We start from the raw sequence: 12,375 nt of genomic DNA, 5'->3' as shown, positions 1-12,375 counted from the left end.
TCCTAACTAGAAAGACTTTTGGCCAAGCCGAAGAAGAAACTAATACTGAGGCAGAACTGCTCAGAGCAGCCATTTCGCTCCCCGGTCCCAGTTTTTGTCTCCAGAGACACCCCCCCCTCCCCGCTGTGGGTCCGTATATAAAACCCTCCCCGCCGCCCCGGGAGGGCCGGCGTGCAGGCGGGTGCCTGCGTCCCTCAGTAGTCCTTGTCCCCGTAGTCGTTGTAGAGGACGCTCAGCGTCTGCTCCTCGCACGTCTTCTTGAGGTCCCGGCTGAGCTCCGACCAGTCGAGCCCGTAGGGTTTGATCTCGCTGTAGCGGCAGGCGAGGTACTTGAGGGACGAGCGCTGGAGGCTGATCTTGGGCTCCTGCAGGAGGCCATGGCACCAGCTGCTGAGGTCTGCCAGCTGCGAGAGGATGAGGCCAGCCTTCCTGCGGCGGGGGCGACGGAAACACCACGGGGAGCGGTGGGGAGGGCAGGACGAGAGCGTGGGGAAGAGAAAAGTAAAGGTGGTTAAAGGGTGCCCGAGTCCCAAGAGCATCTCGAGCGGCATCACCCGCCACCGCTGCAGCTCCGGGACCCCACGTCACAGGGTGGGAGAGTGGGAGCGAAGAGGCAGTGGGGAGAAATGCTAGGAGCCGTCAGGCACACGCGGGGAGCATCGCTCCCTTGCCACCACGTGGCTGAGGGAGATGTGGTGGAGGAGAAATGCACAGCGTTGGGAACCAGCCTGCTGGGACGTCACTGAGCATGAAGGAGATTTAGGGAGGAAAAAAAAATAACACACTCAAAATATCACGCCTGTTATCTGTATTAGGCTGGCTTGTGGGGTTTTGTTATGAGCCCCATAAGATGCGATGTCATAAAATGTAAGTACAGTCACTGACACTCCTGACATACAACTTATAATGCTTAATAACAGTTTAGGAAATGTGTCCCACAGGACAGCGTGCAAGCTAGAAGGAATACATCAACGCATACAACATCAGCTTAACCCAGAAAAGCTCTGAAAGAGAAATCCCCCTCTCTTTTGAACATGTACTTTCCATGTTTTCTGGTTGCAGAGAAGGAAATGAGCAGTAGGGGCTGGTAAGGAGCTGTCAGGCAGCCCACGCTGCACCTGCAACCCAGCCAAGAAAGCCAGGGGAAGGGGTCGAGAGGCAGGGGAAGAGGGGGGCTGGGCACGAGCCACCCCCAGCAGCAGACCCCCTGCTGCACCCCCAGAGCAGCACCGCTTTGGTGCGGGCTTGTGCTGATAATGAGGAAGTGCTAAATCACCAGCCCCTCGTGTTGGATTAGTTATTGGAGGAGCACAGGCGATCCTGGCCAAATATGACCCAAATTGTCTCCTTTTCTCTTTAGGCTTTTTTTCTCTGAAAGCTGCACTTCTAATGCTCTTATCGAGAGCAACACTTTGTTCAGATAAAACGCATTATGTTCGTTTTAAACTTGTCTAGCACTTCGGGTGATCTCGGGGGAATCTGGCAAGTGTGTAGGTAATGGATCCAAATGAAGTGTCTTGCAGGTGAGTATTACATGTGCCTGGAAACCCAGACAAAACTGTCATTGTCCCAAGGGCTGGAACAAGTTTCCTTGCCAGCTTCAAGGTCACTCAGTGGGCTGGCATAGACAAGGAAGAGGAGACATGTCCCTGTGGTTGCAGTAACTCGGCATGGGGCAGGCAGCAGAGAGGCAAATCGTGATGCTGGGGTCAAAAACCTTTGTCACACTCTTGCTTGGATAAGCAGCGGCTGTGAGCCACAAGCTCCGGGTGGCTGCAGCCCCAAGCTGGCCAGGTCTGCCACCCAAAGGGAGGCACCAGGCAACAACAAGCCCCACCAGGATCTGCACCAAAGCCTCTTTTCACTTGTGGCTTGCTGGAAAACAACCCGCCTTCCTCTCCACGTCTTCTTATGCAAAGTCCAGGGCTCTCTGCAGCCTTTCCCAGACTGGGAGGGACCGTCTCGCTTTGGTAACCCTGACCGAGCTATCTGCACGCAATACTTGCTTCCCTCAGCCCAGCAGCCAGCCCTGGCGAGCAGGAGGATGAGCGTGAGCGAAGCCAAAGGCGGCACGGCAGCGCGGAGCTGGGGGAGCATTGCCGAGTTGCTCGCGTGGGTCCGCGTCCAGCACTTCAAAGGAGCAGCAGCAGCAGCCACACAAATCCTCTGTCTGCTGGCTAAACAATGTCATCTGCGAGTGATTTGTCCTGTCACCACCAGTCTGGATGCTTCGCCCTCGCAGACGATCAAACAGGAGGCTTGCTTTCCAAGATTTGTCATCACCAGATCCCGCTGCAGCTGCCTAAACCTCTCCTTCCAAGCAGCGCGAGCTGCAAGCACTTCATCAGCAACTTGCGTCACCCCACCCTAAGCTCTCCAGCATTTCCAGCGGGTGGAATTAACCCTCTGACTTGCAGCAAACAGTAACATTTGGGTCATCCCATGGCATTTCTGGTCACCCCGCGCCAACATCACTCTGCCCCGTGGGGCTTGAGCAGACAGCTTCCACCCCACATCCTGGTGGTGCCGTGCTCTCCTCTCTGGCACCACGAGCACTGATGGCGATGCTTGCCCTGGACAGTGGCAGTGGCTGTGTGACAAACCCAGTGTGTCACTTTACTTGCTCCTCACACAAACCGCCGCAGCAGATGTCAGACGGGCTGTGCAAACCGGGGCTGGATTTCACGTGTGGCAACGGAGATGGTCCTACTCACGTCCTGGGAACGAAGCCATAACCAGAAGTCTCTGTACACTGGGAGGTTGCTCCCGAGCTTTGAAGCTCTGCCTTAGAGACTTCAAGTTTCTTAGAAAATAAATGGAAAAAGGGGAAAGAGGAGAAAAGCCAGCTTTGCCCCAGGAAGCTGAGGATCACTGGAGGGTTTCCCAGCAAAGCTGAACTAGGAGGGATGTGAAGGGATGCTACAAGCAAGACAGCCACCAGGTATCTGCTGAGACTTTCTGCCCCCCTAGTGGAGACTTGGAGGGCAGAAAAGGTACGTGTGATCTCTGATCCTCTGCTAGAAATCCACCAGTGATCACCTGGAGAAGCAGGGCTGGAAGGGAGCCAGAGGTGAGACTGATGAGAGGAGGTGTCGAGCGGGGGGACCGTACATTTCCCAGATGAGATCTGTTGCTGACGTACATCTGAAGAAATCCTGAATACGAGACGGGCTCAGGACTCCAGTTCTGTGGAGGCCAGCTGCTATGAAACACCACTGCAGCCCACATAATTTCTCAGCCCGGCTTGCTAAACCACCTGGAAACATCCACATTACTGGGAAACCACTCAGACAGGGGCAGACATGGGAGGAGACGGGCAGAAGGGGACATCTGGCCGCCTCCACAAGCACGGGGCAGGAGGCACCCAGGAGGCAGCTGCAGGGGTGATGCTGAGACCAGCACACAGAGATGCAGGCAAGGCAAGCCAAAGCCCGGGAGAAGGAGAACAGACACGTACGACCAGTGCATGTGTTCGCACACACAACAAGCCCACCCGGCTCCCACGCCTACCTGGGCCCCAGCTCGTCTTCGCAGCGCCAGGTGAACTCCCCGAAGCTCTCGTAGTGCTGGTTGTAGTGGTAGAGCACTCGGTGCAGGCTGGGGGAGCCCAGGTCCAGCAGGGTGTTGTAGGCTGTCTGCTGCTCCTTGCCACTGGTGTAGCCGTTGAAGAGGTTGTAGATCTTGTCGGCAATTTCTGGGCAGGAGGACAAGGGCTAGTCAGCGGGGTGCAAGAAATGAGCACAAAGAACAAAGCCCACCAGGATAACGCTTGGCTCTGGTGGAACCATGAGGCACATCTTCCGCGGCCTTTACTGGAGCCAAGATTTGTCCCCCGGGGTATGATTAATGTCGTATCAAGGCAATGGAGGAACAACAGAGAGGATGGCATCACCCAGACTCAGCTGGACTAATCAATCCAATTTAGGCTCCCGTAGTTTGATCCAATTAGGAGGAGAAACGGGTGGTGTCATCAGGTACTGGTGGTGAAATACCGTTTATTTACCAGAAGGAACACAACTGGGATTTCTTCGGGCATCACCTATGCTATCAGTCACTTGGGCAGGACAGGGCAGGCCTTCTCGGCTACTCCTCCACCCATGCCCAACACGTCCCCAGTGCCTACCCCTCCACCTGTCTTAGCACCAGCACAGAGTGCTTCTGTGCTTGTTTGTGGGGGGAATGGGTTCCTCCTGCTGCCCTCCGTGCCAGCCTTCAGCATCACGCACTGCCTGGGCCATCAGGGGTCGAGGGGACATTGCAGCCAGGACAGGAGCAGCCAGTGGGGACATGCCAGTGGGGGAACCCCCCGTCACTGGTCCCAAGCGTCATCCTGGGCATGCTCACCCTGTGACCACAGACGCACAGATTTGGGGTGGTTTTGAACCCCCTTTCCAAGCCCTGCCCGAGTCCCAGCCAGGTCTCCACGTCTTGCACAACAAAGCTGCTTTCCAGTACTCCCAGTTGTACAAATGATGTCTCGGGCCAGCACCACCTCCATCTCACCTTGAGCTTTCACATCATCTACCACGGGACAGGGTGTCTTCACCGTCACGTCACTGGACCTGGAGCGTCTCCCCGTGTTGTCGACTCCCCAGAGGGTGAACCTGGCCGAGGAGGACAGCGGTGAAGGCTCCCGAGCCCTCATGCACACCCGAGCGGCGTCCCACGGGCGGAGGTGACTCACATGTAGGTGGTGTCGGGCTCCAGGCAGCGGATGATGAGGGAGATGGTGGAGGAGAGCCTGTCGGGCACCTGGGCTGGCATGGCGCAGGGAGACTTGGCACCAGAGATGATGTCGTCCACGAAGCTCAGCACCATCTCTACGGGGACAGAGAAGGACGCACCGTGGGTGACGGTACCGGTGTCCCCAGGGCTGGCACCTCTGCAGCACAGCAGGCAGGGAGGGGCTGCTTTCTTTTCCGCAGGATAAGGTACATTTAGCAGCAACCCCTTGCAAAGAGGGAGGCAGAGGCTCTGCTCCAACGCCTCCATCCCACCCACCACCCGGAGGGAGGCCCCACTCACCGGTCTCCACCTTGGAGTGGTCCATCCTGTCGGTGACTTTCTCCTGGCGGAGCAGGTAGTCGACGATCTGCACCCCGATGGGGGGCTCCGAGTGCCCCCACTCCAGCACCACCAGCGTGCTGCTGGGCTCGTGCACGGTGGAGAGCCGCAAGCTGGGGGGCAATGCCGGCCCGTCAGTGTCCCCACAGGGCCAGGTCCACCAGCAGCCCCGTTGCCTGCCTGGACAGAGGTGACCCCCCTTCTCTGACCCCTCCTGGCTGTGGGCATGCTGCTCCCCAGGGCTCCTTCCTTGAGGTTGCTCTACCAGGATGGATCCAAAACCCCATCCCCAACGCCCAGCTGAATTTAGAAAAGGCATTGCATCTCTGCGCCCTCTGCCTGATTCCCACGTCCCCCATCTGCTCGCACACCTGCCCCACAAAGCCACCCCGGGCCCACCACCGTGGGGCCATCGCCACCCGCTCACAGGACCACCGAGAGTCCAGGCACGGGGACCTACATGGGGTGGGGGAGAGGCGCACAGGTGGGCAGCCCGTCGGCCCCGAAGGCACTCGAGTCGCAGCGGCACCAGTCCTCAATGACGTCCCCACTGCCTGAGCACCACAGCGAGCTCATGGTGGCCTCCTGCAAGAGCTGGGAGGGAGGAGAAGGGGGTGAGCACCGGGTGGACATCCCACCACCAGAGCCTGTGCTCATCCGTTCCCCATGGGTGAGGCCAAATGGTTCAGCATGGCCCATCCACCCTGGGGATGAGGTCTTGGCCATGGGCAAGGGCCGCCAATGCCACCCTGATGCCACCCCCAGCTCCTCACCCGCTGGGTCTGGTTGTTGGTGACCAGCTCGTAGATGGGGGCCGCCTTGGTGACCTCGAGCAGGATGGGCTCGGCCGGCACGTCGGGGCCGGAGGCGACGTGGCAGAGGGGGCAGGACGAGGGGCAGCGCCCGCGGCTCTGGCACTCCATCCGCACGCCGGCCGCCATGCGCTTGGTGCCTGACTCGGAGAGGCTGGCGATGTACTCGGGGAAGGTGAGCACCTTGGGGTCCCGCTCACGCTCCTCCGACTCGTCCGAGGGGGAGTTGCCTGGGGAAAGGGGAAAAGAGGGGCACAGGGGTGGGCTCCAAGCCATCGGTCAGGGGACGGTCCCAGGAGAGAAGGCTTTATGGCAGGCAGCGACCAGAGGACCCCCTGTGTCTGTAAGGGCTGCTCTGTAGGGACAAAATGCTCACTGGCCTCGAGAGCGGGCATCAGGACGGGAAAATCCACTGTGGCCTCTTGTCTCCCAGTGCCTCAGTTTCCCCAGCCCTTGCAGCAGGTCCCCACGAGAGGGAGCCTCCTTCTTGCAGCTGGAGGCTCATGAGGAACAACCTGGCTGCCTCCCCCAGAAATCAGCCCGACCGCTGATTTCTTCTCTCCACTCCCTTGATTCTCACAAGCCCCCACCAAGACCAGCAGCCCCCAGGCATCGATGCACTGAACGCCCACAGGGACGGGTGCAGAGCAGCAATGTGGACTCCCACCTCCAAAAGGCCTTCACGTGGCAGCACCCTCACGAATGCGGGCTGCAAATTGCCCCGAGCTGCCCTCAATCGTCCCCACGGCTCCGAAAGCTGCGGCCATTGCTAGAGCTGATGGGGCAGCCAGTGGGCTCCCAGATTGCCTTCCTACCCTGTGCTGAGGCAGCCGTGCCTCACACTGCTGTGTGTGCCTGCACATGGGCATTTTGTATTGTTTTTTTTTTCTCCTCCTTTTTATTTGACTTTGTATTGTAGCGTTGCTCTCTGCAGAGGCAAACAGCTCAGCCTGCCAATCCCTTCCAGAGGCAGACAAACCAAAAGCAAGGGATTCAGATCCGAAGAGCTCAGAATAAGCAGAAAAGATGTGTCAGTGCTTCCAGATGGCCAGGAAGTTCCTGAGATGGCTACAAAGCCACCCACCAAGACTTTCTCTGGTCCATCCATCGCACCTGCACTCGGTGTCCTCTATGGGGAAGGGAGATGAGGAGTGCTTCCTTTTTGGGATCTGCTTCAGGGCTGGCTCTTTGCATCTGTCCACCTTTCTCCCCAAGAAATGTAGGGGGAGAGCTGGAGAGAGCACGTGTCCTGCACTGGAAAAGGGCTTTCAGACAGGACAGGTGGCCACAGGGCTTGGGAAAGCCTCTCCCTCCAGCACCACCAGCCCCAAATATCCCTCCTTTGAGTGGCAGAAGCACATGCCATCACCCCCGCAGTCACCAAAGACCACGACGGGTGTGATGGAGGTGGGCAAGGCTGCAGCCAGGCTGGAGAATGGGGTCTTTCCCGGGTTTGGCTTTCAAAGCATGGGCACGAGGCAGAAGAAAATGGTGAGATGGAGGCAGTCCTGCAGGTTCATCACCACTGCAGCCCCCAGCTGGGCTGCGATGGGGCTTTTCCAAGCTCTGCACAAAGGTGCCCAACGCCCCAGTGCCACCATGTCCCCACGGGGTCCTTGTGAAAAAGAGGCTGGCATTGACGAGGACAAGGCAGGCTGGTGGGGTGGGAAGAAGCTAAGGAGGCTGAGGCCACTGTGGGATGCTGTGGGGAGATCTTCCTATTGCAAGGGTCTGCCAAGCCAATCTCCGAGACCCCTGCGAGGAAAACAGGGCTGTTAGACAAAAACCTGGCTACGAGAGCATTGCTCGGCTACCCCATCGAGCTGGAAATGGATCACTTTGGGTTAGCTGTGAATTGCAGCTTCACAGGCACAGGGGGAAAGCAGAGGAGCCAGAGAATGAGTTGTCTCTTGCAATTTCTCAGTCGATATCCAACTCCTGACGTTTGCAAACAAAAAGGAAAGGAGGGAAAGTGGCAGGTGCCAGAGCGAAACCGAAATGTGATACTGTGGGTGGAAAGAGACTGCCAGACCTGAAAAGCCTCCAAGCAGGAAAATCAAAGAGGAGGAAATTGCAGGAGGGGAAAAAAAAAAAAAAAAAAAAAAAAGTACTCGCAATCAAAAGATGCTACATCTGGAAACAGCCCTCAGCAAAACAGCAGCAGGTCTGGACTCTTGCAGGTGGGCTCGGGAAGGCGTCCAGGCTCCAGGAGGCCTCAGCCCGCAGCATCCAGGCTCAGAAATGAACGTTTTCCACCCGAGGGGTCACCCACACCCAGGATTTTGAGCTTTCCTGCTGTTTCTAATGCAGTTTGCAGATGCTTCCTTCTCTGTACTGAAGGCAGAGCCAGGACTGGGCTCCCGCAGGCTCCCCCCCTTTCCCAGAGCCCGGTGACCAGTTCGTCACTGGTTTGCAGACAGTAAAACACAGCGCTGGCACCCGGGGAGAGGAGAGAGCATCAGCAGGAGTAAAGTCTGGCCCCGGGATGCGAGTGGAAGAGAGCAGATACGGAGGAGACAAAGGGAGCGAAGGGACAGGATTAAAGACAAATAGCAGCTAAGTCCAGAATCAGACAGGACGGCTTGGTGGGATTAGCGCATTCATCTTTCATCTCCCCGGGGGTGTGGGTATTTATACGCCTTGCTGGCCCGGGCTAACGCCGGCTGCAGTCCATGGGGGTCCTTCGACCACGACAGCAGGGTGAAAATAAGAAAATGAGGTGGGATGCAGCTTCTACAAGGGCTGGGCTCTTCCCCTGCTGTGCAGAGGGCGTACCCAGCTCGCAGTGGGGTGGCTTTGGGGTCCTGTCCCGGGGCTCCTACCTTTGCTGATGTCCTCGTACTCCAGCCAGAGCTGCCGCTGGACCTGCCTGTTGGGGTACCAGATGGAGCAGGACTCCTCGAAGCCGTACACGGCCTCCTGGATGTAGTGGTTGCCAAACTGGTCCAGCAGCGCCACGAAGTCCCCACGGGAGGTGGCCCCATCCAGAGAGTGGAGCGCGTTGCTGAAGGCTGGGGGGGAGATGGGGGGAGATGCCCAGATCCCTGCGGACGCCGAGCCCCTTGGGCCCTCCAGACCAGCCAAGCCCCGAGCCCACCACCCACCAGAAGGTGCTGTGTCCCCTCACCACCCCTTTTTGCCCCACTTACACTGGGAGATGGTCAGCTGGTTGAGCCGGACGTGGTACATGACGGACTGCACCTTCCAGTGCTGCAGGAGCGGGTACCCGGACACCTCGCTGAAGTTCACCATCCCTGCCAGAGAGAGGACACGGCGCTCAGCACTGCTCAGCACCACTGCCAGGTGTGGGTGCAGTGGGTGCAGTGCCTTGCGCCATGCCCAGCGCTGCGCACCCAGCAGGGTGGGAAGGAGGCATGGAAAGGACCAGCACTCATCACGTCCCCGCCATCAGCTGCTCCGTGGCAATTAAAATCATGGCTTTGAAGGAAAAATGATGGCCTCGTTTCATCCTGCCGTCTGGGGCTCCGCGACAGAAGATAACGAGCCTCCTCCTGCCCCCCTCCCGGCGGCCGCTCCCCAGACATGCCCAGGTGTGCTAATTACTTGGCTAATGAGAGTTGCGCTTTTTAATGAGCTGTTGGCAGGCCTGGGAACGGTCACCGTCACGCCACAGCTGCGGCCAACACGGAGGCCCAGGGGACAGAGCAGGACATGTGTGCATGGGGAGATCGCCTTCCTGTGCTCACGGTCCCTTGGGCACTGTGGCAATGCCGGGGCTGAGCAAGACCAGAAACCCTCCCGAGATGGCCTGGATGAGGATGAGGGTGGTCAATCCAGGGACAGACCCAGCTCCCAAGAGCCAAATCCTGGGACGAAGCCCCAGAAAGGGAACTGAGGCCGCTCATGGCTCTGATGTTGGTGGCCAGAGCATCCCACAGCTGGCTGCACACCTCCAGCACAGCACACCTCCAGCACAGTGCACCTCCGCTCAGCAGCCGAGCAGCAAGCTCTGCGGCTAAACAGCCAGGCAGCAGGGCTCGGGGAGGCCGACAACGTGCCTCCCCCCTCCGCAACGAGGAGGGAAGGCGGAGGATAAGGAGGATGCAGTCCTCTGCCTCCCAGTGCCGCTTCCTTCGGCGCTGGCTGCTGCCAACAGCTTCAAAGCCTCGCTCATCCCCGCAAAGTGTTTATGCAAAAACAGCCCTTCCTTACTCAGCAGCTCTGCCTCTCGTGTATTCACAGCAATGCCCAGATCTGCCTACTGACAAGCACAGAAGATTTCACTCCTTTTCCTTTTCTTTTTTTTTCTTTTTTTTTCTTTTTTTTCCCTCTCCTAATCAGCCACAAAGAGCCAGCAGAGCAGTGGGAAATTAATACAGCAATTTGCTGGCTTCTGCCTTCCTGGCATCATTGCCAGTAAAGTCCACGGCCCCCAGCCCCTCTGTGATGCCATGGCTGTGGTGGCGCTGCCTTTGTCAGCTCCGTGGCACCCTCCAGGCTAGGAACCCACCATGACCTTGGTGCTCATGGTCAATGGTCTGTCAGAACAAACCAAAATATTGTGGTTTTGAATGCTTCTTTACACCGATTTCTGGTTTGGAAATAAAATAAAATGTATTTGGAAAACATTTTTGCCTGGAATAAGAAAAGTCTTTTTGAAAACCCCCCAGCTCTCCGGTGGGCACTTGAGCTGTTAGCCACACAATTAATTCACAGCCTGTGCCCTGCAAACGGGCAGCCTGGCAGCAGGCAGCCTGCCGCAGCAATGCTACCGACTGCCCCCGTTTGCAGGTGGCTGAAATAAAATCGGGAAACATGCTGCCTTCCCCTTACAGGGCTGGGCACGGGATGCTGCAGCCAGGCAGGATACATCACACAGCATCCCCAGGAAGGTGTAGGTCTGGCCGGGCTCACTCACCGGTGAGGAACTCGGGGTCGGGCGTGGGATCTGAGAGCTCCTCTTGGCACTGGTTCTCCAGGGGCACCATGGCCACCACCAGCCCGTCCGGCAGCTGCTGCTCCAGGCCCCGGGCAAAGTTGTTCTGCCTGCACGTTAATTGGGGAGAGAGGAGGATGGGGTGGGGAGACAAGGGATGGCAACACCTGGCTGGCGACCCACCCCAAAAACCCAGCACCAAGGCTCTGGGCGTGGGTTATGAAGAAAGATGTGGCTTCAGATGTGCCCATCCTGCCAGCCCCTCTGTCTCCTGCAAAGCTTGGCCAGACGTGGCTGAACCAAGCACTATGCTCTTGGAAACCCTGCCAGCGGCCACCTCCCCGCATCCCCCCTTACCTAAAGGTCCCTTTGAGCACCTGTCCCGGGGCCACCTCCTTGGAGTGGTTGTTGTAGCCATAGAAGATCTCCCCAAAGAGCGTCTGGTTCATGGGCAGCTCACGGGGCTCGCCGCAGTCCCCCGCCTCGGGGCACGACTCTGAGATGAGCTGGCATGACCGCCCGTCCATGCCCAGCTTGTAGTCCTCGATGCACCTGGGAAGCCAGCAGTGGGGCCCCCATCACCTGCAGCCCAACCAGCGAGGCCCGAGCCACCCCAGCTGGGACATCCAGAACCGAGGACACCCTCCCAAGCCGCCCAACCCCTGGAGTCACTTTGCATTTTCTATTTTGCTTGGGAAGAGGTTACGGTGCAGAAAACCCCACATGCGAGCAGTGCTCTCATTTCAGTTGGCCAAGGTCACCTGCGTGCCCTCACGGAGCGAGGAGGGGTCTCCTGCTCCTGGGGACAAGGAGGTCCCCGTGCTGGGGACGGCACTGGGGGGCTCACCCGCAGAACATGAGGATGTTGTAGAGCAGGGGGTCGTCGGGCAGGGGCACCATCTGCTGCAGGCACAGCTGCTCGCAGCCCCCATTGAAGCCGTCGGAGCAGTCGACGCCGATGTGGCGGTCGTAGCAGCCCGTGCCGTCCTTCATGGGGCTCAGTCCCGCCGGGCACTGGTGGAGGGGAAAGCAAGAGATGAGGGGGGCCAGCCAGCCAAAAAGTGGCTCCCGGGATGAAATCCCAGCTGGGCTGGTATGGAGAGGTGGCTGTGGAGGTGGTGGGTGCTAAGACGCTGCTCCCTGAGGCCCCTCCACCAGAATAGAGCATGCTACAGCTCAGAGGGACACCTGAATGAGCCACCAGGTGCCCCCAAAACACAAAAAATATTCACCCCGAGGTAATGAGAAGAGCAGGAGGAGGTATCTCTTCCTCCTCCGCCCTGTCCCCCCGCCACGCACCACGCAGCCCGTCGAGTCCAGCTTGCGGTCGGCGATGCAGCGGAAATTCTTGCTGCAGCCCCCGTTGTCCCTGGTGCAGTCCCGGACGGGGCCGAAGGAGTCGAGGAGGACCTCTAGGCTGTCGAAGGAGGAGGAGGTCATCAGCTCTTCCCTGCGAGGAGGAGGAGGAGGAGGAGGTCTTTCACTGCTCTGGTTGGCACTGCTCTGGTTGGTAGCAGACGTACCAACCCCCAAGCTCTCACCACCCCCACGTCCTTTGGGTTGTCCCCCTCGCTGCAGAGCCACACCAGCCAGTTAAAGACC

The 12,375-nt window shown here is 58.5% G+C and overlaps 1 protein-coding gene across 3 annotated transcripts in view; it reads right to left on the bottom strand.

The window, feature by feature from the left end:
* Positions 1-12,375, bottom strand: part of ASTN1 (astrotactin 1) — a 39,236-nt gene continuing 26,861 nt past the window's right edge. For 2 of the 3 annotated variants that reach the window (XM_067001306.1, XM_067001307.1), the window contains 13 exons: positions 12,073-12,223; positions 11,621-11,787; positions 11,131-11,325; positions 10,756-10,883; positions 9,026-9,130; positions 8,699-8,887; positions 5,838-6,106; positions 5,525-5,658; positions 5,026-5,177; positions 4,685-4,820; positions 4,504-4,604; positions 3,511-3,694; positions 1-429 (listed from right to left, as the gene is read on the bottom strand). In XM_067001306.1, the coding sequence (XP_066857407.1) occupies positions 195-429; positions 3,511-3,694; positions 4,504-4,604; positions 4,685-4,820; positions 5,026-5,177; positions 5,525-5,658; positions 5,838-6,106; positions 8,699-8,887; positions 9,026-9,130; positions 10,756-10,883; positions 11,131-11,325; positions 11,621-11,787; positions 12,073-12,223 (2,146 nt within the window). In that variant the 3' untranslated portion in view covers positions 1-194. Of the gene's footprint in view, positions 430-791; positions 2,718-3,510; positions 3,695-4,503; positions 4,605-4,684; positions 4,821-5,025; positions 5,178-5,524; positions 5,659-5,837; positions 6,107-8,698; positions 8,888-9,025; positions 9,131-10,755; positions 10,884-11,130; positions 11,326-11,620; positions 11,788-12,072; positions 12,224-12,375 lie in introns of those variants that run through there. The other variant, XM_067001308.1, reaches the window with a different exon arrangement.

The sequence above is a fragment of the Anser cygnoides genome, chromosome 8, assembly GCF_040182565.1.
Source record: "Anser cygnoides isolate HZ-2024a breed goose chromosome 8, Taihu_goose_T2T_genome, whole genome shotgun sequence".
Taxonomy (NCBI): domain Eukaryota; kingdom Metazoa; phylum Chordata; class Aves; order Anseriformes; family Anatidae; genus Anser; species Anser cygnoides.
Note: the sequence above shows the minus strand (reverse complement) of the source record. Positions and strands in the feature narration are given on the sequence as shown.